The following is a 24,245-nucleotide window of genomic DNA, read 5'->3' as shown; positions in this document are numbered from 1 at the left end:
GGCCACGTTGTCCGAATGCCTGATCACCATCTCCCAAAGCAGTTGCTCTACTCCGAATTCGAGAACGGGAAACGTAATGTTGGTGGGCAGGGAAAAAAAATTAAAGATGGGCTTAAAGCCAACCTTAAAAACTGTGGCATAGACACTGACAACTGGGAAGCCCTGGCCCTTGAGCGCTCTAATTGGAGGTCAGCTGTGACCAGCAGTGCTGCAGAGTTCGAAGAGGCACAAATAGAGGGCCTAAGGGAGAAACGTGCCAAGAGGAAGGCCCGTCAAGCCAACCCTGACCGGGACCGCCTTCTACCTGGAAACTGATGTCCTCACTGCGGTAGAACATGCAGATCAAAAATAGGTCTCAGTCACCTAAGAACCCACCCTAAGACCCCACAGATGGAAGACCATCATCCTTGAACTACGAGGGATTGCCTAAGGAAGGAAGTATAGTTTATCAAAGTCTTATAAAACTGTAATCCACAAACAGGACTCGAATAAATCCATCAAAGAGACAAAGTCAGTTAGTAGCCAGGAGTTGTGAGGATCAGAAACAAGACGCAGTAAAATCCATTAGTTATAATCCAGGGTTGTTGTATGTCTTTCGGGCTGTGTGGCCATGTTCCAGAAGTATTTTCCCCTGATGTTTCGCCCACATCTATTGCAGGCATCCTCAGAGGTTGTGAGGTATGGAATAAACTACGTAAGATAAGGAAAGAATATATATCTGTGGAGAGTCCAGGGTGTGGCAAGAGTCCTTTGTAACTGGGAAGCCATCATTAATGTTTCAGTTAATCACCCTAATTAGCATTGGAAAGGTTTTGTCTCTTGCCTGTGTTATAATCCACATGAAAGGCAGTCATTGGAAGGCAGCAGGAACAGGATTAACGAGGGAAGGTATACTCGAGAGTCAGAAGGCACAATCCTCAACTGAGGATCCTGGAAACAGCACGGGAACAAGGCAGGGATCAGGAGACTGGAACAGAGATGCTTCTCCCATGGATGGCAATGTTGACACCGCAACGAAAACAGGGAGCGAGGTCCCTTTAAGGAAATCTCAAGGCTACCAAGCAATGAGAGTCAGGACATTCACAGCTTCACATGGGAAAGTTTACTCATTAAATCGCTTGAGAGCCAGGCGTTTATTTCGTCTTACAATCTCCCTTCGACTCCTATCTGTGAAATAATAATAATAATAATAATAATAATAATAATAATAATAATAATATAACTTTATTTTTATACCCCGCCCCATCTCCCCGAAGGGACTCGGGGCGGCTTACATGGGGCCTAGCCCGATAAAACAAACAAATAACAATAACAAAGCAATAAAACAATTATCCCAGTATAAAACATCAACATCCATAAAACAATCATTAAAATCAACAAGCAGGATACAGTGTTAAAAACAGGAGACTAAATCGTAGATCCCAGACAAAGTGCAGAGTTACGAAATGGGGAAGGAAATTTCACAGTTGAATGGACAATAAAGTGCGGTATAAAATGGCAAGACAACAACAATGGGACTATTATGGAATGGACAGATAGATCAATCCAGCAACAATTAAACATCGAAGGCCTTTTGGAAGAGCCAGGTTTTTAAGCTCTTCTGGAAGGAGAGGAGGGTAGGGGCCTGCCTGATCTCTCTAGGTAGAGAGTTCCAAGCCGGGGGGCCACGAAGGAGAAGGCCGTCTCTCTCGTCCCCACCAACCGTGACTGTGAGGGTGGTGGGAGTGAGAGAAGGGCCTCTCCCGACGAGTGAAGAGAACTTGTGGGTTCATAGAGGGAGATGCGGTCTCTAAGGTAGGTGGGTCCCAAACCATTTAGGGCTTTGTAGGTGATAACCTGCACCTTGAATTGGGCCCGGAAAATAAATGGCAGCCAGTGGAGCTCCTTAAACAGAGGCGTTGAACGCGCCCTGTAATTCGCTCCAGTTAAAAGCCTGGCTGCCGAACGTTGTACTAGTTGTAATTTCCGGGCTGTCTTCAAAGGCAGCCCCATGTAGAGGGCATTGCAATAGTCCAGTCTAGAGGTAACTAAGGCATGGACCACCATGGTCAGATCAGACTTCTCAAGGTATGGTCGCAGCTGGCACACAAGTTTTAATTGTGCAAAGGCCCTCCCGGCCACGGCTGACACCTGAGCCTCAAGCATCAGCCCCGAATCCAGGAGGACCCCCAAGCTGCGGACCTGCGCCTTCAGGTTGCCACCCAATACCCCGATCAGACGTACGACTGACCTGGAGGACCTCTGTCTTGTTGGGATTAAGTCTCAGTTTGTTCACCCTCATCCAGGCCAATATAGCGGCCACACACTGTTCCAGAATCGGATGGGCTTCCTTGGATTTAGGTGGAAAGGAGTAGTAGAGTTGGGTGTCATCCGCGTAGAGATGGCACCGTACTCCAAAACTCCGGATGACCTCTCCCAGCGGTTTCATGTAGATGTTAAAAAGCATGGGGGACAAAATAGAACCTTGCGGGACCCCACAGGTCAATGGCCAGGAGTCTGAGCAGGTATCCCCCAGCTTCACCAACTGGGAACGGCCCTCCTGTGATGACTCATGGGCCATGTAGTCCCGTTCCTGGTACTATTGAGGCAGATGAAGAGGAAAACTTGGGTTTCCCACCGCTTCAGCCAGAAGTGGAGCCCTTGCACCTGCAAGATGTTTGCCCACCAGAAATCAGCCAAACAAGCCTTGAGCAGAAATCTCCCCCATTTTCTCGCCGGGATTATTATAATCAAGATAGGGGCGCTCGAGAGGCGACTCGCCGGAGCGCCAGGATAGCTGCCAGACAATTAGCTGATTAAGTCTGTTTCCCTTGGGAAACTTTAAGGAGTCATGCATCTGGACACAGTTTAGGTTTCGTTTCTTGTTCCCCAGAGAAAGTGTTCCTTGGCGGGAAAACAAGATCCTATATAGGTGTTTGCCCGCAAAGGAATCCTTGCGGAGTCAATTCGTCAGCTTGAGGAGTGAGATCGTGTGTAGACTTCGTACTCCAGTTCCCAGATCCCGGATCAAGTTTCCAGCCCAGCCTTGTACCATGGACTTCTATGGACTCAGTTCTTGATTCATGTTTGCCTTGCTTCAAGTGTGATCTTGCCAAGTTTCAAGTCTTGCCTTGCCTTGCGTTTTAAACCACGGACCTTGCTTCTCAGATTCAAGCCTTGTTTTCCAGTTTCCTTCGGATTTACCTTAAGCCTCAAAGACTATGGACAGTTCCCCACACTATTGCTTGCCAAATAGTGTGTGTTTCGGTGGAGTGGATTATAACTTTGGACTTTAATATCACATATTGGACATTGTTTTCCTGGACTATATTTGACCTTTCCTGAAAGGTCTACTCCTGAACTATATTCTACACTTGTTTTTACTGACTTTATATATTCCTTTAATAAAGATATTAGATAGATTCTGATCTCTGCGCATGGTTATTGGTGCTCTGCAGCCTGGGTCCTGACACCTCCAGAAAGGACTGGAGCTACTGCAGTGCGGTACCCCCAAGGCCCATCCCAGAGAGCCGCCCCAGAAGGATACCATGGTCGATGGTATCGAAAGCCGCTGAGATGTCCAAGAGAACCAGCAGGGTCACACTCCCCCTGTCCAGCTCCCTGCGGAGGTCATCCACCAAGGCGACCAAAGCCGTCTTGGTACTGAACCCAGGCCTGAAGCCAGACTGTGATTGGTCCAGAAATAGATTGTCTCCGATCAAAAGACACATCCTCCCCTGCAACAACTCCATCTGGAGATTCCAACCTTGAGTGAACATCGGAATGTTCCCCAATTACAGTAGCTGTTCCTCTGGAAGCACAACTTCGGGCATCTGAAAAGCCATTGGGCTCTGATCCAAGTCCTGGAGAGGCCCAAGATCTGAATCAGCATCTGAGTCAAACTCCATCTCTTGTGGAGGGCCAGATCCTGATGGCTGAGCTATAACAGATGTTGAACAGAACCGGGCCCAGGACGGAACCCTGCGGCACTCCACTTGTCACTTCTTTCCAAGATGAAGACGACGCATTAGTGAGCACCCTTTGGGTTCATTTACTTAGCCAACTGCAGATCCACCTAACTTTAGTCTTGTCTAGCCCACATTTTACTAGTTTGTTTGCCAGAAAGTCGTGGGGGACTTTGTCGAAGGCCTTACTGAAATCCATGTAAGCTACATCCACGGTGTTCCCTGTATTGACCCAGCTCTATCGAAAAAAGAGATCAGATTAGTCTGGCATGACTTGTTTTTGGTAAATCCGTGTTGACTATTAGCGATGATCGCATTTGTTTCTAAGTGTTCGCAGACCACTTCCTTAATGATCTTTTCCAGAATCTTGCCTGGTATCGACGTGAGACTGATCGGATAGTAATTGTTTGGGTCGTTCTTTTTTCCCTTCCTGAAGATAGGAACCACATTTGCCCTCCTCCAATCTGCTGGGACTTCTCTCATTCTCCAGGAGCTCTCAAAGATGATTGCTAGTGGTTCTGAAATAATTTCAGCTAGTTTCTTCAATACTCTTGGATGTAGTTGATCTGGCCCTGGGGACTTGAATTTATTTAGAGCGGCCAGATGTTCCTGGACAACTTGTTTCCCTATTTGGGGTTGGATTTCCCCTAATCCTTTGTCCATAACATGTTGCTGAGGTTGAAGACCTCTTTCTTTTTGTGAGAAGACCGAGGCAAAGGAGGCATTAAGTAGTTCTGCCTTTTCCCTGTCCCCTGTCACCATCACCCCATCTCCTCGCAGAGGCACTATCGCCTCCTTGTTCTTTCTTTTTCTACCAACGTAAGCAAAAAAGCTTTTTTTGTTGTTTTTAATGTCCCTGGCAAGCCTGAGTTCATTTTGAGCTTTAGCCTTGCGAATCTTTTCCCTACAGGAGTTGGCTATTCGTTTGAATTCTTCTTTGGTGATTTCTCCCCCTTTCCATTTGCAGGCAGTTCCTCTTACTGAATCTATGTACAGTAGAGTCTCACTTATCCAACATAAACGGGCCGGCTGAACGTTGGATAAGCGAATATGTTGGATAATAAGGAGGGATTAAGGAAAAGCCTATTAAACATCAAATTAGGTTATGATTTTACAAATTAAGCACCAAAACGTCATGTTATACAACAAATTTGACAGAAAAAGTAGTTCAATATGCAGTAATGCTATGTAGTAATTACTGTATTTACGAATTTAGCACCAAAATATCATGATGTATTGAAAACATTGACTACAAAAATGCGTTGGATAATCCAGAACGTTGGATAAGCGAGTGTTGGATAAGGGAGACTCTATTGTATCTCCAAAAATCAGCAAGAGTTCTTGTTGTGCAAATACTGAAATATACCCCCTCTAGTCTCGTGCTGTTGCTCTTTAATGCCATCTTGCTTTCATAATAAGATTTAGTTCATCAAGGATTTTGTCAACCGTGATGATACCTAACAGTTTCATATGCAAACTGATTTAGATGGTTTGGTGCTGGAAACCCCTGGATAATTGTGCTGGAGGATCAAAATTATTGTTAACCCTGCCTTGAGTGGTCCAATTCAAGACTTCACGTTGTTGTGGATGACATGGGAAAGTCTCCATATTCAGGTGGTTTGACAGGAACCTTTAATCTAGTTTCTTGTTGGTCTGGACAGGAATGATTAAAATATCCCTATTGTCATGATCAGATAATTTCCTGGTGAAATTTGGTCTCATGGAAGCAGTTCCCCTCTGCATGGGATTTAGACCTGTTGCAGTGGCCTGCACACACAGACCAAGGAATTCCTTATTTTCATTTTTATTTTTTGTTTTTTATTAATTGTAAACAAAAGTAGACTAGTATAAATTTCAATAATGAAATTCCACTTACATTTTCACTCAATATAATGTGACTTATTTACTTAATCTCTTGACATCCTCATTTTATGCAGTGCTAAAGAAAGGTTGGTCCATCACCCTTACCACTCCTGAGTGCCCTCTGCAGAACTTTGAAACCTGAGTAACTCTGTAGTTGTCTCTGAGTAATGAAATAGGCATCTACCTCAACAAATATTGGATGAGTAGGTTGTTCCAGCTATCTTTAAAGAGGCAATAGTGCAACCATTTCAGAAAACTGTCCAGTTACAATAACCTTCTCTTTGACAAGAGGTTATTTGAGGCAGAGCTACAGAGGCACTTCAATGAAATATTTTTTCTAGTAGAACTTTTTTCTTATGGGTTCAGTTGCTATTAACTTTGTTTGCCCCAATCATTTTTAAAGGTCTAGGGCAGAAGTGAGGAGCCTCCAGTGGCGCAGTGTATTAAAGTGCTGAGCTGCTGAACTTGCAGACCGAAAGGTCCCAGGTTCAAATCCGGGGAGCGGAGTGAGCGCCCGCTGTTAGCTCCAGCTTCTGCCACCCTAGCAGTTCGAAAACATGCAAATGTGAGTAGATCAATAGGTACCGCTCCGGCGGGAAGGTAACGGCATTCCATGCAGTCATGCCGGCCACATGACCTTGGAGGTGTCTACAGAAAACACCAGCTCTTCAGCTTAGAAATGGAGATGAGCACCAACCCCCAGAGTCAGACACGACTGGACTTAATGTCAGGGGAAACCTTTACCTTTACCTTAGGGCAGAAGTGTGCAATATGTAACCCTGTAGCACATATTTTTATGGCTTCCGGAACCTCAAAGTGGTTCAAAACATTTTGCAAAATAGCTCCAGAATGCCCCCAAATGGAGGGCATTTACACCACATTTGGAGGTTGGTTGTTGTCCTCAGGAGTTCATTAAGGTCTCCTGGGAGACTAACACAGTCCCCTACCCTTATGCAGCTCTCCATTTCAGCCTAGACAGTTAACTGATATTAATGTCATGTTCTCCTTTTAATAATTTTTTTTAAAAAAAATTCTACATATGTAGTGTTCTGCAAATAATATATTCTGTCTCTTTTCAGGCAAGGACATTTATCTATGGTCATACTTTTGTTAAAACTTGGAGCAGACTCTACTCTTATTGATGGTGAAGGATATAGTAGTCTGCACTTAGCAGTACTTTTTCAACACATGCCCATCATAGCCTACCTCATAGCAAAGGGTCAGGTATGTTTTTTGCACAGTAAATTAAATCTTATAGTCATAACTTGCTTGGTGTGGATGATTGGGAATAACATTATGATTAATTGTATCCTGCTGTGCTGTTGTGCACATCTTCATAATTTCACTAGTACAAACAATCACTGTTTCTTGTCGTAAACAGTTTATTAACTGTCACAGCACTCCTTTGGATGAGCCTCTTTCATCTTCAAATTCCCTTTAGAAGTTGAACTGCCAACTATATTGATATTCCAACTTAAATTGATTAGCTGTTCATATACTACTGGTTCTGAGATTCTTGGCCCTAATAACAGTCCCTAATATTTACAGCTTTGGAGTTTTTCTTTTTAATCTGCTAGAATATTTAGACTGCCATATTCACAAGTTCTTAAGAGATTCCATACCAGTCTTCCCCCGCCTGGTATCCTCCTAGTAAACTCGAATCAAGGATTCCCATCATGAGAGTTTTTGCAGTCCATCTCATTGGGAAGGCACTAGATTGCAAAAGGCAGTTCCATATATGGCTATTATTTCCCATTTTTAGCACTGATAACATTTATTTTGACTGAAAGAACCAACATCTTGCAAGACTCAAAAGTACACTGGGAAGTGTTCATATTAATACTAGCAGTTGTTGTCTATTAAAATGTTTACACATGTTTTGCTTTCAGAGTAAGCATTTTGTATATCTTAATGTGTCTGACATAATATTGTAACACTTAAAACAGTACAAAAATGAAAGCCAAATGTCAGCTATCCATACATACAAATATGTCTGTTTTGAGGGTGAAGTCCTTGATAACAATATTGCCAGACTGTATTGAGCAGCTTTAGTACTCCCAGTTGGTTGAGAATAATTGATGCATAGCATCTATACAGATTAATCAAAGCAAGGACCACACAGCATGAATATATTGTTAAGCTATGAATATGTAATGTAATTAAGCCATAAATTAACTTGAAATACCTAGTCTTCATTTCCTAATATATTTTTATGTTTTTAGAGTGTCGACACAACCGATCGCAATGGGCAAACACCTCTTATGCTATCATCTCACAAAGTAATTGGGTGAGTAATGTATATAATTCACATGCTGCCCTATAATATTCACCTGGAAGTAAAGCTACTTATTTCATTGACATTTTCACCATAACAAGTCCATGTGGAACTGCACCCTTAATTCTGTGGTTTTTAAGTTGTTAAATAAATCTTTCAGGTTGAAATTATAAGTGACATATTTATTACTAAAGCAGTTCACAGATGATTGTTAAATCGCTTAATTGTATTTTCTCTTTTGACCATATAACATGGTTACTTCTCCAGGAGTTTTTCAGGGAATGACAGTTCATAGAATAATTTGTTTACTGTTATTTTTGTTGCAGTTTGGGATTTTTTTCTTCATTAACACGTCATGTACTTTTATTTCCATCAAGGCTGGAACCTACTAAATTTCTGTTAAAGTTTAATCCTTCTATCAAAGCTGTAGACAACATAGAAAAGAACACTGCATTGCACTGGGCGATTACAGCAGAAAATGTTAATGCTATAGATGTATTACTAGAAGTTGGGTCCAGTCTGGACATCAAAAATGCCAAGGTATGATTTCGGTTTTGTCACTTAAGATTTTCCTTGACTATTAATATTACCAACTTGTTTTTAGAATATTGGGCAATATTGTTTTTCCTTCTGTAGTGAAAGCATTTTTATTTCAGTTTCAGAATAACAGTTCCAACAATGTTTTTTTAATTTCCTCAATAATAGATCATTTTGCTCTTTGTACAATGCTTAGAAGTTGAATGTATGTATACCCAGATTACTTACCTATATACATATTTCAATCTTATAAAGAGAAACGAGACAGTATAATTATTTGAGTGGTAATGTTTGTTGTAAAGAGCCCAAAACAGGATTTTTCAAAAAATGGCTTCAGGTAGCTTATTTTTCTCTCAGTGTCATTCTGTAATGTGGGAATAATAAAAACTCTAGCCTATAGGGCTCTCAAAATTAGTATTCAAAATATAAAGCAAACAATAAAAGAATAGCACACACTATACTGTAATACAAACTGCTTTTGTTTTAGAAGTTGTGATATGCTCTTTGAATGGAAGAAGTCAGTAGTTCTGATGAGCATGGTCAAACCGCTGGATGATTATTAGTGTTGTTATTGTTTTGGAAAAAGTAGTATACTTCATTCATCTGGAGGCTTTCTCTGTTTGAAAAAAAGGAATTAAGTTGAAAACATGACAGTACTCAAGGGAAAGTCAGTAAGAGGAAGATTTTCTGAAAGGGATAATGATCTTATGCAGGTGGGAAAGAGAGACCATATTAGAATGAATAGGACACTTCGTCTTTACAAAAGTGTCCCTTTTATGGTCTCCTCATGTGAATGTTTCAATTTGTGGTTTAATTTGGGGCAGTTTAATATGTCTAGGACTTTGATGTTAATAATTTATCAAGGTATAATGTCTTAAGAGCTTGTATCGAAATGAATACTTAAAGGGCCTGTGAACAAGCATTAAGTCTGTATTTTTAATGTTCCTATTGTATATTTCAGAATAATTCAGATATTTTCCCATTTTAAGCTTTCCGTTTATCCCTTGGGACTACAATATGACATAATTTAAATTTTAGTTGGAAATATGATTGTGTGGCACTTATTGTATTGTATCAGCGCTAATTATAAATTGATTGTTATAATTGTATCATCTATTTATAATTAGCGCTGATACAATAATGGTCTACCAGTTTCTTATAATTGGATTTGTCTGCATAAAGATAAAATATCTGTTCATCTTTGTAATTCCCTCAGGTTTAAAGCATTTTATAGGCTTATCAGCTTAAAAAGAACACCATATTTTTGTGACATATCATTAGAATAATTCCATCTTTAGTGCAAGTCTTAGGAGCAACAAGTTAGTTGGACTTTAAAAAGAAATAACCACATAACCATTTTTGATCTTTTCCACATTTGTATTAAAATATGCATTTTACAGGGATACAGACCACTTGATCTTGCACATCAAACTAAAAATCGCTTAATAATTCACTTGCTTTCGGAAGAAGAAAGAACGAGAGCCAGAAGAACATCGAGGTTTCTGAGAGTTGTGGAAAAAAATGAGGTAACTTGCACTGGCCCAATTCTTGGCATGTAGCAATGCACTTTTTAAAATGTATTTGATTGAAGGATGCCATTCACCCAGATTAGTAGACTGTAATTGTCTGTTAAACAGAATTTGATCTTACAGGGATTTATTGGCACTGAAAGGGAAAGGGATTTAGCACTGAAATTGATAGTAAGAAGCACAGAGCTGAGAAAGCTAAGAAAAGAGTGCAGGTAGAATAGAAATCCTGTATAGGATTTGTGTGCTATTAGAAGCACAGTCACCAGATCCAACAGGAACAAACCTTGGAAAGATTCTGTTAGCTTTCGTAGAATCCAGAATTCATTCAGGTAGGCTTTTTGCATTGTAGTAGCACTTGACCAGAACCATCTCAGTTGCAGTGATGTCAGATGTAGAAAAAAGCCATTCTGTCAGTTTTGCCGAAAGACAAAAGGGCGAAGAGCGAAAGGGCTCTTCACTCTGAACTCTTTCATTTTCAACTGGCCATCAAAAAAGTACCATTCTCACCCAGAGTTTAATAATCAGGGTTTGTTCAGATGCATTGACAATTATGTAAAATCTAATTCTTTGGTCCTTTTCAAAACTGCTATTTTTTGCTTGTTTAAGATTTTCTCTCTCACACACACACTCACCATTATATGTTATAATGAATGACGTTTTATCTTATTTTGTTACAGTTCTTATTGCTGATTGTCTCGTCATTGGTGTTGATATGGACCATAGGATACGTAGTGGATTTAAATTCAGATTCTTGGCTTTTGAAAGGAAGCTTGCTACTCTTCCTATCTGCTATTCTGTCTGTCTTTGCAAGGTAGGAAAATCTAGTGCTTTGGTTTTATTTATCAGTTACAAAACCCCCAATATATTTTGTTGGAGAGTATGTATTCCTGGAAACTCACAAGATGAATTCTGTAAGTTCTAAGCACAAATACTCAAACAAAATATAGAGCTGTGGTTTAGTTATAAAGTAGCTGATGGACATATGCCCCCCCCCCCGAAAAAAGAGCTGTTTTGCAGCCCACAAATCTAATTCCCTAAAATGAATAGTTTCATTCCTAGATGTTTCCACAAACAGATATTTTATTCTGAGGAGACGATGAGGCCCTGAAGTTCCCCAACCAATTAAAAAGTGGACCTGGACCAGAATCCTCTTGATTTAATGTTTAAGACTTTCTCCTGGGGTTTTTGAAGTTGATTCACCTGATTTAAATGATCAGTGATGAGCTGCAGCTCTTTTCATGCATAAGATTCAAGTCTCTTTAACTGTTTTTGATGCATCCTAAGTGTGATCACACAGAAGAATATAGAGAAAGTTATTTTTTTCAAATATTATGATTTAACTTAATAGAAACTGCATCCATATTATGAAACACCCATATCATGTGTGAGAATCACACTCATATTCTTCTGTGTGTACTTGCAATGATAAAGGGCTGTTGTCTGTGACTTTCTAAATTTTCTTTTGATAAATTGCATGGTTTTTTATTTTAAAAATTTGAAGGTTACATTACATACACTTTGGAAAGCCTTTTCACATAGGAAAATGATAATGTGTCAAATAATTCAAACATTATTGAAATTCCTGATAATCTTTTCTTGTTCACTTGAAGACTTAGAGGTTTTTTGTGAGACTCAGTAAAGCCCATTTGAGCTATAAGAGGAAGCTGAGGGCTTCTTTTTATGGCATTATTCAGCCTAAAGATGCCTTCAAAATTCTTGACCCTGTATTCAGGAAGATAATGAAATCTGCTTTCATTTTAGAAGAAACCACCATTTTGTATGATATATAATCCTAAAGACCTATGGGATCTTCCAAATAGTTAGTAAAACCGGAGGGAACTGTGGCTTATCTTTTGAGTGTCATCATATTACCAAGTACCTCAACTAGCAGAAATATATTTTCATTAAAAATTAATATAAGAAATCAATCTACTGTACTTAGCACATTGAAATATTATTTTGAATGTTTGCATGTGAAATACTACTTGAAATATTTTTGAAATTTTATTTTCAGGTTATTCATAGGATATAACAAGCTAAAATATTTCCCAGTAGCATTTATGCTTGGTTCTCTCTTCTGGATATCATGGACCTGTTTCATCTATTTCCTGCCTGATATCCTTTTTCTTTGGTAAATTTGGTCTGTTAGAATCCCATGAACCATTAACTGATGTCTAGTATAATGACTTTGAATGTAAAAATTAAGAGATGGTTCATGGAGATCTTGACCTTAAAAAACCTAGCCACCAATTACCAGAATTGTTTACTTCTATGATAACATGTTTGGCAGTCAAAAAACACAGAAAGAGATATTGGGTATCCCTTATCTAAAATGCTTTGGACTGGAAGTTTTCTGTATTTCAGGGTTTTTTTCCAGATATATGCACAATGGAGATAGGATCCAAGTCTAAACAGATAGAAGAGCAATTTAAACTGCAATCTCACTAAATCCAGTTATATGTCACAAAATTCATTACGACTTAATTGAAATATATACATTTGAATTGACCTTATCTATTGTAAGCTATCTTGAGTCCCAAACCAGTAAAAAGGCTAGATATAATAATCATCATCATGATCTCAGGTTGTTGGTGGCATTAAAATTGTTCAATTTCTGGTGGAAGAAGTCAAGTGGTTTTTACCATGCCTCCATCTCATAAATACAAAATTGTTGTATATCAGGTAAAGAAGGAAATTTAGGGTACAGCTGAGAAAGATTTGATCTCAACATATATATAAAGATGAAGTGATTATGCATGAGGTTAGCATTTGCTAGCTCATTGTACTATGGTCCCATTAAACTGTCAGTTTCATAGCTATGCCACAGTCAGTTCATCAATATATTTCTTTCAGATATCTTAATAACTAAAAGATCTTATGCTAAATAAGATGAAGAACACAATATATTTGCATGAAGATTTTTTAATGTCTTTAATTGATTTTAAAGATTACACATCATTACCAGTGATGTGTAATGGTTTTTTCAGGCAGAAGTTGGAAACCTCATCCAACCTACGGTATATATCTTTGCTTTTATCCAGTATTGTATAATTTATACAGTTTCATATTTTGATGGAAATTAAGTTTTGGTGCCTGTGATTGATTGGTGTTAATGTGATATTTCAAATTTGAATTCCCATATCTAATCTTACGGAAAATCACATGAAGTCTGATAGACATTTCTAAGGTGAAGTATTACAGTTCTTTGTTTTTTACGTTACATTGGCTGTACATGCATTTAACTTTGAAGCATGATATAAGAAGCATTTTTGTGTTGTTAGGTTGATTTTTTGTTCTTTTACAGCAATAGATAGTGATGAAAAACATTTTCCTTAACTAGAGGTCACATTTTCCAACCACAATTTCTCAGCTTCCTTTCTTTTTTGGTATAGTGGGTCTTTTTTATTATTTCTACAAAACTGTCAGAGTGGATCCTGGATACATTAAATCTACAGAAGAGGAGATTAAAAAGGTATTTGCATTCTGCCATTATTTCCTTGCCTGAATTATATTAGTAATCCCAAGTAGAGTAGATATATTGAATTAATTGTTCAATGGTGAGTCAACACTTACATGAATCCCAGTTATTCAGTGTGTCTAGGGACTATTATTATTATTATTATTATTATTATTAACTTTATTTATACCCCACCTTTCTCCACATGGAGACTCAAGGCGGCTAACAGTCCCACACTTTAGTCAAGTTTAAAAAGCACAATACAAAAGTAAATAGTACAGTGTGGTACATTGTGGTAGACTACCAATTTTATTTAGAACTTGAACATTAGTAGTTTATTATAATTTTTCCCAGATAGTCTAAAGCAGAGCTTTCCAAACTGTGTGTCAGCTGTTGTGTGTAGGTGTGTCGCGTGAATATTATGAGAGACCTCTGAGTCTATGTGACATAAGCAACAAATCATATTTTTAAAAATATAAATCAAAGGCTTTCATGAGATACATTGTGTCCTCATACATTTTGTTATTACAATTTATGTCCTTTTCTTTTATAAGGCTTTGGCTTAAGCTATCTTTGCTAGTAAAACTGAATTATTGTGTCACAAAATGTTGCCTATCTAAAAAGTGCATGAAATGTGGTCTAAAGCCTCACTATTAAAATATACCTGAGTGTGTAGGTGGCAAAGAAAACTAGCAATATTTCAGAGAAATAGCAATATATTTACTTGTGTTTGTCACACAGGGATAAGCTGAAGACTAAGCTCATCACCATATTGAGGATAATTTCTGTGTTGGCATTATGCCTCCTCCTATCCTTACATTTGGCTGAAAGGGGTCTTTGTATGTTTATGGTTATAAACATACTTTACTTCCAGTGTAGTTTGGGAAATATGAGCAGTGTAATTTGGGACATCTTGACACATCATTGTCACTGTCATCATAGTAATGTGATGGCCAACATCCCCTGATGCAGTGATTGGAGCTGGAGAAAGTGATCTGATTAAGCTTCCAACAGTTATATCATCATGGGGAAAAGATTAGTATTAGGGGATGTACATTGTGAAGTACACAGCTCCTAAATGTAATCCCAAACTTTTAAGCTCTGTGTTCTGTAAACCTTCAGGGGGTTGAGCATTGTAGGCCTAAAGGAATCCCAGGATATATTAGTAAAAAAAAAAAACCCTTCGAGCCTACTTAATCAACCTTCCAAACAGTCACATTTAATATTAAAGTCTTCAAGTATCCTGGAAGGAAGAGTTAAATAATGTACTTCCCAGAGCAATCTATACAGAATTAGGCAGGGATGAGTAAACTGTTTTCCTGCTCGAGTAGCCTTAAATCTCAGCTGTCATCACAATATGATAAGTGCACTAGTATCCCACATTGCAGGATTTTAGGCTTACGTAGCCTTAGAATTTAATATCTTATGCTATTTTGGTATTAGGGTGGGGTGGAGTATTACCTAGTCATGTACTGGGCATAAGATATAAAATATTTTAAAAGGGAACAAACACTTAGGTCTGTACAACTGTAATGTAAAAAAGTATAAGAAGGATAATAGAACATGTATTAAATACCACAATGAAAACTGAAATGGAGAAGATGGAAATACAGGATGGGACGGAAAGAGAGAAGATGAATTTTGAAGACTTACTCTCATTAACAACAAAAAAGTGTCCAAGATAGTGCTAAGAATTTACAGTTATAAAAATATGGCCATCTTTAGGGCCTTAAAAATAAAAATGCTTATCAAATCTCATCTGTTTTTCAGAATATCATTAACCTTGCAGAAACTGGCTCCTTGGATTTCAGAACCTTTTGCACATCTTGTCTTGTAAGTCAAGTCTCCTATTGATGTTTTTTAATTACATATACAAGAAGCTCTAGGAGCTGCAAGAATTTGTTTCCAAGATCTCCCACAGATCCCAAAATCCATGGATGCTGAAATCTCATACAGGGATGTCCCTTATATAACATGGCAATATAAGCTTTGTTTTTTGTATTATTGGTTTGTTTGGAATATTTTCAAACCATGCATGAACATAGAATCTGTAGATATGGAGGACCAACTCTATAAGAAATTGCTTACACAGTTTTCTATATACTGGAATTGTGTGCATACACATGTAGAGAATTTTCTTTCATGAGATTGTATCCTCATATGTTGACATGTGTATATAGATCTGAAAACAGGATTATTCTATTAAAATTATTGCTGTTGTTTTTAATTTGCTTGGACCTAGCCTTTCTCCAAAACCAGGACTCAAATTAGAATATTGTTAAAATATACAAAGTATCACCATTAAGATGGAGTTAAACTGTTAACAATATGAAAGATTATGGAAAGCATTGGAACTACTGGAAGAGTTAGATCAGTTGCCTAGAGAAGTAGTGGGGTCTCCTTTTTTGGATGTTTTCAGAGAGAAGCCGTACAGCTACCTGCTGTGAATGCTTTAGCTGAAGATCCTGCACTGAGCAGAGGGTTGCACTTGATGGCCCATGAGGCCCCTTCCAATTCTATGTTTCCATTATATAATCAGAAGTAATAGAAAGCAGTTTTGAAAACAGTACAATTATAACAGTACCACTGCATCTTTGATGGCCTTTCTTTAAAAACATAACTTCTAAAAAGTCCACAGAAATTAAAATGCCAAAGGCTCAAGCAGGCTCATACAGAAAAATACAGATATTCTAAAACATATGTTTCTCTCCCATTCATCATCTGTTTTAATAGGGTCCAAGTACAGTTGGTGATGCAAGCTAAGGGTCCATTTGCATGATTTCTTCCTGGCTAAGAATCTTATCACATTTATGAGGTCCCCTGTGCCAATTTGCCATCCTCCATGGTGAATCGGCAGGGCAGCAGGGCAATCCCCATTGTACATGGGGATTTGTCGTCCCCACTGTAGTCTTGTTGTTCCAAATGGAACACGGAGGCTCCTGTGTTGGCAGCACAGCGTCCTACTATGCTGCTGCCACTGTTGAGCAACAAAGCCATGCCAGAAGTGAGGACTGTTGCTTAACTGGGTAGCAGCATCCTAGGACGCTAAAAATTAGTTGTGTGATGAGGTCATAAAGCTACATATAAAGGAGACAGTCTTTCTCTGACAGGAAAATGTGGGATTGCACAGTAAGTGCTTTAAGAACATAAGAGGGATGCTGAATTACACAAAAAGCTCTCCTTGTGCACTAAGCTGTTCCTTCTAGTGGCCAACTGGTTAGATGTCTCTAGAGAGTTCACAAGTAATAGCAATTATAGACCAGGAATTCTGGTTTATAGAGGAATTGGGTAATCGCCTCTCTAGAGGTTTGTGAAACATGTTTTTGTGCCTTCATTAATAGTTTTTATATAGTGGTAATACTCTTGCAGCTCAATATTAGGAGCTACTGTTTTGACATAATAGCTCATGGTTTCACATTTTAGCATGAAGACTTCAGCAGCAATAGGTCAACAACAGTAGAATAGTTTCTGAGAATTTGTTGGTGCCTACTTGCTGACACAGGTCTGCATTTACTTTCTTTATCTGTATATTTAATCTCTCTCTTTAAAAAAAAAAGAGAGAGTGATTTAATCTTGGATAGATGGAGTTGTACTTGGTTTGGATAAGAAATCCATATGTTTTGGCCACTAAAGCCTATTTAACAAAACTGGCTTCCTATTAGTTACTACTTGGATTTCTAGAAAGCATTTTGTAAATATCAAAAATACTGATAAATCCACAATATTCACAATATCCACAATAAAAGAAAAGTCTTTTATTGTCAATTACAAATAAAATATTTAATTTAATTTTAAATAATTTCAGAGAAAGATGAAGTAGGTATTACAGTGTAGCAACTTCTGCGTTAACATTTAAGGCCTGAATCCTACTGATAGTCTCATGTAGAGTAAGCTCATTGAATCACTGTGATTTAAATAAACATTGAGTCATCATTTGGCAGTTGATTTAATAGATCTGCTTTAGTTGGGACTACCAATAGGTTTTATTTTTAAAATTATAAATTTAGAAATATGGATGGTGATGCCCCATCCAAGTATTAACCCTGCTTAGCTTCCAATATCAGATAGGATCTGGCACCTTTACAGAGTTTGTGTGATATTTTAGTTTGTTATGTGTTTAATATGTTGTTGTTCGCTCACTTCGATCCCTGTGGATTGGCAGGTGAGAAATGACAACAACATCAACAATTGTTATATTACTATCATTATCATCTGCGCTTGGACCCAGAAAAATACAGAAGACTGCTTACTTTCTCACTAGAAACATTTCAAGCTTCTCTATATATCAATAATAATCCCAGCTGGAGATCTTCAAAACAGTATATGTGGCCTTTCTCTTCTCTATTCACACATGGAAGTGCTGTTGGGTTTTGTTGCTGTTGTTATTTTGCATGTGCACACATGTTTTACTAGTCCAAACCATGACTTTAACCAACCAAATTTGGGATTATTTTGGGGGTGTTTGGTGTCTTGTTAGTGAGCCAGTAGTAATGCCTTTGCTTTAGTAATCTAGTGTTTGAAAATGCCATGAGTAAATATATTGTTTGGACCATGAGTTATTGTCTCCTCTGTTATTTACCAGGTGAAAAAACCTTTGAGATCCTTTCACTGCCATTCATGCAACTCATGTGTTGCTCGGTATGATCAGCATTGCATTTGGGTTGGACAGTGCATAGGTGAGTTTATTTTAGCCAAACAAGAAATATTGGTGCCAGGAAAGTTTCTGAAAGGAGAGCTCTTGATGGAGTATGCAAAGAATGATCAGCAGTTGAGTGTTAGGTGAAGGAATGTTGACAAGCTCCAAAGGGAACTGCAAAAAAGTTCAGCTCCATATATTGCAGTACAAGAGCACAGTAGTTCTGAATGGCATTTACACAGTAGTTTTCAATTGCATTTGCACAGCTTAGACATTGTTTAAAGATCTCAGCTTGACACATTGTATATGAATTATAGTTTTATTATGAATTCATAATTGTAGTGTTAAACTGCAGTACTGTACACATGTTTTTAGATACACTTCACTGATTACATTGGAAGTTTCTTCACAGAAAACAGATATGATTGCACTACACATATCTGTCTCTTAATAGTTCTTTAACACACTCAAAAAAACTATGTTATGCTCAGCTTTTCATATATTGAATGTCTTAAAATCACCATGTTTTGGGAGTGGATGTGGTTGCTGGAGGGGGAATATTGTCCTATGACTGCAAATGAAATAGATCTTCCTTCACATTTTATGTTCTAGGTGTTGGCAATCATTCTTATTTCCTCCTGTTTCTCATCTTCCTGACAATTGTGAATATTTGGGCTATATATGGAACAATTTTGTGTATGTATTTGTTCTTATTTTACTATTCATTTTGCTAGAAACTAATGTGTGCTGTTCCCCTTTGTGTGGTACTTCATTCAGAAGTTCATACTGCATCATTCTCTGGCTAAAATATTAGTGAGCTTGAATTCTATCCTGGGATATGAAGAATTGTATTCAAGAAAAAGTGTTCCTGGACAAATTGCTTCTAGTTCTGCCCAACAAAAAACACTGTGCTGTTATTCATTCATTCCTTCTTTAATTTATTTTTCTGATAAAAAGATTATAAAAGCAGTGGGGAAATATGGCTTTTATCAACAGGAGGTGATGATGTTTGGACCCCTTTCAAATTCTACTTAGGGTGATTACACACTGGAAGCTTGTCATGTGCATTCATGCACAAAGTTAGAGAAAAAGGCAGTAGAACAAAGAAAATCCTGTACATATAGAACAATATCTTAGGATACATCTTTATGCTCAGTTCAGAGAATTTTGCTATAGAAAGCATGTTGACCCTGGGCACAATAAGGGAGCTGCACCTTCCATTATTTGTAGGTTAGTTAAAGTGTGGAAAATAAACTGAGAAAATTTACAAACTGGGTTTTCTACGTAGTTCTCTACTATCAGTTTTTAAAGCAATTCATTATTGAAGTTAATATTAAATATATCTTCTCTTAGATTGGTCAGAACACTGCACAACAACATACCAGCAAGATGGAGCATGGACTTCATTCACGCAGATTGTGTCTTGTTCTCCTTGGGTGTTGTACATTTTCACTATTGTATGTTTTCATACTTCATGGGCTACATTGCTGCTAGTCCTCCAGCTTTACCAGGTACTGTTTGGTTTTATTTAATTCTTAATAATATTTTACTTTAGTTATTTTTCCTCAGGAGTCTAGATTAGTGCTGCATATACGTAATTAACATTTTAAAATAATTTTAATTGAATTTTAAACATATTGGCCAAAAACTTGCACCAGCAGAAGTTGCTACCGCAATGGAGCTTCCAGTGGCATAGGTACTCCTACCTATGCTAATCCTCCCCCAAAGCCCTATCTTTTAACCCAGCCAGGATCCTGAGGTGCTGCACATCCAGGAACTGGGGAATAAGGACTACAGCAATCTCTCTATCACAGAATGCATTGAGAACAGACAGCTGGAATGACCTTGTGGGGTTCTGCCTCAACTGCTTCCATCAACACACCCCACAATTAGGAGAGCACTGCAGTTGTTTCCCAATGCCCCAGTCTGCAGCAGCTCAGGAACCCTTCAGTAGGAGCATTTTCTGGGTTAAAAGATAGGCTTTGAGGGTCATGTTCAGTCATTGATGCTGTAAACATAAATCCTAAAAGTTATTGGTTTAGCTTACAGCCTCCTAAATAATGAACAGAATACCAGCCATTAATTCAAAGAAAGTGAAGAAAAGAGGAGTGAAATAAGAAGGAAGAAATAAATAGGTTATGAATGTGGGCTTGGCATGTATATTAATATAAGATATCAATTGCCTGAATTCCAAGTGGAGACACGCGTTGAATGGACAGTCAATATTTATGTAAATTCCATTGATTCAATAAATCTATTTTAGTTGGGAATGATCAGTTGGATTCAGGCCTATACAGTGTAACCCCCCCCCCCCCCCCCTGTCCTTGCGGACTACTCTCCAAGAACCTCTGTGGACCACTTGAAACCATAGATAATATGGAGAATTCTATATTTGCATTAAATGTGTGCCAGAAACATAGTATAGACTCACTGGAGGACCTAACAAGACCCACAAACCTTTCGGGGGGGGGGTATCTTTTGGAATATAGGTAAACAAAACTGTGGATATTGAACCTGTAATGAGGCCATACTATGTCCCTAAAACTATTTATTTGGAGCTGACAAATAAGGTCTATATTTTTCTCCAGACTGTTTACTTGGACTTGACAAGCAAGAGGATCTTATGGTGCTAGTACAGGAAAGTAAATATGACTTTACAGGTATAACTGAGACCTGGTCGGATGCCTCCCATGATTGCCATTATAAGACAAAGTTCTCTGGTATAAAAACATATGAGAGTGATCAGATTAGACCAGATGAGAGCATTTAGGGAAAAATGAATGGAGAAATAAATAAATGTAAAATTATGATGGGAGTTTACTCCAGGCCACCAAACCAAGAAGAGGTGGGGATTGATATATAACCACTGTGGAAGAATTCGTGGAATCAAAGTAATCAATACTTTGGGGAGAAATGACCATGCTTTATTAAAATTTGCTATTGAAAAAGAAAGATATAGGCAAATACAGGCCTTGGATTACTGTTTTTAATAAGTTTAAGGAAATATTGGGCAGAGTCCCCTAGTTAGACATGCTAAAGGATGAAGATACCCAGAAAGAGTGGAGGTTCTTGAAGAAGGAATTACAGAAAACAGTCACAAACAATCCTATAGAAAAAGAAAAAATGGAAAATATCTGAAAAAGCCAGTGTGGCTCCATAGTTAATTCAAAGAAGACATGGAAAGAAAAGAAAATCCACTGCATAAGATTCATTATGTGAAACTTTTAGCTTTTCTCACATTTATTTAGATACATTTGAGGGTTGGACTTAGATTTTGGAGACCAGGGTTCCAATCCCTGCTGGGCCATGGAAACCTACTGGGTGACAATGAATAAATCACACTCTCTCAGCCTCAGAGAAAGGCAAAAAACAAACTCCTTCTGAACAAAACTTTTCAAAGATACCTCATGAGAGGTCTGCTTTAAGGGTTGTCATAGTTCAGAACAACTTGAAACCATAAAACACCAGCAATAAGTTTAATTCCTTCTCTTCCATTTTCCATTTAAGTTGAAATTTGTTTGTTTGATGTGGCTTGATTAAAATGCATGGCATTTCTTAATTTATTATGGATACCCCTGGCACATTAAGTGATGGAATGTTATGTGGTTTCCGAACTGTATGGCTGTGTTCTAGCAGCATGCTAGCATAGCCTGGAAACCACACAACACTCCAGTGATTCTGGCCGTGAAAGTCTTCAACAATAAATTAGATGATGCTTAATTTCTTTTGATAGCCTTACTGAATTGATTTTTAGTTTATTTTTCTCTTTTTATCTCTTTCTTTCAAGATTATATTTCTTGGACTGACATCTCATGAGAGAATTACTCTCTGGAAGCAGAATAAGCGTTCAAAGCATCCTGTTTCGCTCAGGAAAACACCATATAAGTAAGTAATATTGGCTTCTTTCTTTTTTTCTTTTTTCTTTTTTACAAAATAAGAGAATTGCTGATCAGGTAATATAATTTTAACGCATTATAACATAAGATAGTGTTTTTGTATCTCTTGTTCTAAAATAGGAAAGAGGATAAATTGACATTGCTATTTAAAATCTGTTTCACTTGCTTATCCTGGATATTTTTTATGTGTTATATATAAATTTTGAAGGGTTTAGAATTTTGACTTTGGGCTTAACATACAATACTTGTGAGAAGGGAGAGGCAACCTTTAACACAAGGTTTAGACCATAATCTTGTTGCATTACACTAGTGTAGCTATTCTGAAGTAGGTAGGGCTGGCAGAATGGAAAAGTTTGTGCAGTGGCCACAAAGGAAGGCAGGCAATGGAGAAATAGATTGCTCAGAGCCAGCAGATGTTATATGCTGTTCTCTGCTGCTGCTACTGTATGATCCTGAAAAAAAGTAGATTCACACCACTGTATACTGGAAAAGTTAGAATGTAATACTGTATGTGAAAGCAATTGCAGGTTTTCTGCTGACACAGTAAGATGTTGCATGTCCTCAAACTCTGCTCTGGAAACTTGTGGGATGCTTTGTAGCAGAGATTTTGATAAATTTCTCTTCAGACGATAAATGCTGTACTTCCACTCCTACCTTCACCCCTCTGAAGACCATAGGAGTATACAGGGGCTATTGCTAAGCCACATTCCTATAGAAATAGGATCCTCCTCCTCCATGTGAGGAATATATGGATATAGCTCTACACTGAGGCACAGGTCCCACAAACAGACAGTTCATTTCATCATGTAATTGTTCCACAGAGAAAATCATAGAATTGGTCCTTGGAAGGCATTTTCATTGGGGCTCAGTAAATCTAATATATCTCCATCTTTTTTAAATAAATGAAACAAGACTTTTTCATTTTTATTTTATGTTTTTCCTTCTTTCCCAGCCATGGATGTCTCCAGAACATTGCAGACTTCTTTCAGTGCAGATGCTTTGGGATGTTCAAGCCTAACATAATTGACTGGACTAAGCAATACACGCTAAGATTTCACTCACTGAAAGAGTGGAACACTGTGTGAGGAAAACTTTCACCCGATCTTTGGGATATGCTGGAAGCTTATAGAAAATTGTAATATGCTGTACATAATATAATACAATTTGTATTTCCTTTGCTATAGCTCTCATTTCTATTTTGGGAAGAAAGTAATGTTTACATGTATAAACTGTATTAAAATAGATAATGCAAAGACAATTGTAGTTCTAATGTCATTTTCAGATTGTTCATTTGAAAGGAAATAGAACTGTGAAATAATTTTTTAAAAATAGAAAGGAGTCTTTTAAAAAATAAAGCAATCTGAAAGTCCTGTACATTATTCATACATGCCCGCCCTTTGATATATAGCCTTGATGATTAAAGAAAATAAAAGATGTTTTGAAATGTCAAAATATTTCAGTATATGAAGCTCAATTTGTAAGCTTTAGTGACTTCTCTCTGTATTGTAAATCTGTGTATAAAGACTGCTCTGATCCAATATATTTATGCTCACATTTATTAAATTAGATCTATTTTGTATTTCTTGCTGGCTTTTGAAATGTTCAAGGAGTATCATATTTTACACTGAATAATAAGTACACTAATCACAGAATTTGGTTGATTGTTCAGTTTCTTAAGATCTAACAGAAAAGTCTTCTTGTATGCAGCTGTAAAGTGATGACAGCTATGCTTCACACAAACCAAGGGTATTTGCACCCCGAGGTTCAAGCTGGAGCTAAACCAACAGAGCTTGCAGCTGGAATGCTATTAAAGAATTATGACAGCTTAAGTGAGAACCTGTGTGGTGTAGTGGTTTGAATATTGGACTATGATTGGAGAACAGAATTTGAATCACTCTTTCAGCCTCAGAGAAAGACTTAGGCCCATTCCTCACAGTTGAATAAAAACCCACATCTGCTTTGAACTGGAATGTATGGCAGTGTGGACTCAGATACCCCAATTCAAAGCCAATTCAATTGTGGGATTTTCTGCCTTGATATTCTGGGTTATATGCCTGTGTGGAAGGGCCCAAAGGTAACCCCCCCCCCCCCCAAACAAGGCTTGCCAA

General features: G+C 37.9%; 1 protein-coding gene across 1 annotated transcript in view; it reads left to right on the top strand.

Moving 5' to 3' along the window:
- The window catches only part of zdhhc13 (zinc finger DHHC-type palmitoyltransferase 13), a 49,751-nt gene extending 26,035 nt beyond the window's left edge, over window positions 1–23,716 (top strand). The window contains exons 5-17 of the mRNA XM_008106094.3: window positions 6,887–7,031; window positions 8,030–8,094; window positions 8,460–8,622; window positions 10,020–10,145; window positions 10,826–10,959; window positions 12,163–12,263; window positions 13,496–13,620; window positions 15,376–15,438; window positions 18,188–18,281; window positions 18,854–18,937; window positions 19,595–19,752; window positions 22,029–22,126; window positions 23,090–23,716. Coding sequence (XP_008104301.2) covers window positions 6,887–7,031; window positions 8,030–8,094; window positions 8,460–8,622; window positions 10,020–10,145; window positions 10,826–10,959; window positions 12,163–12,263; window positions 13,496–13,620; window positions 15,376–15,438; window positions 18,188–18,281; window positions 18,854–18,937; window positions 19,595–19,752; window positions 22,029–22,126; window positions 23,090–23,222 — 1,489 coding nt within the window. The 3' untranslated portion in view covers window positions 23,223–23,716. The remainder of the gene's footprint in view (window positions 1–6,886; window positions 7,032–8,029; window positions 8,095–8,459; window positions 8,623–10,019; window positions 10,146–10,825; window positions 10,960–12,162; window positions 12,264–13,495; window positions 13,621–15,375; window positions 15,439–18,187; window positions 18,282–18,853; window positions 18,938–19,594; window positions 19,753–22,028; window positions 22,127–23,089) is intronic.
- The last annotated feature ends 529 nt before the right edge of the window (window positions 23,717–24,245 follow it).

This window comes from Anolis carolinensis, chromosome 1 (assembly GCF_035594765.1).
Source record: "Anolis carolinensis isolate JA03-04 chromosome 1, rAnoCar3.1.pri, whole genome shotgun sequence".
NCBI lineage: Eukaryota > Metazoa > Chordata > Lepidosauria > Squamata > Dactyloidae > Anolis > Anolis carolinensis.
The sequence above is the reverse complement of the archived record's forward strand: the minus strand, read 5'-3'. Positions and strand labels throughout refer to the sequence as shown.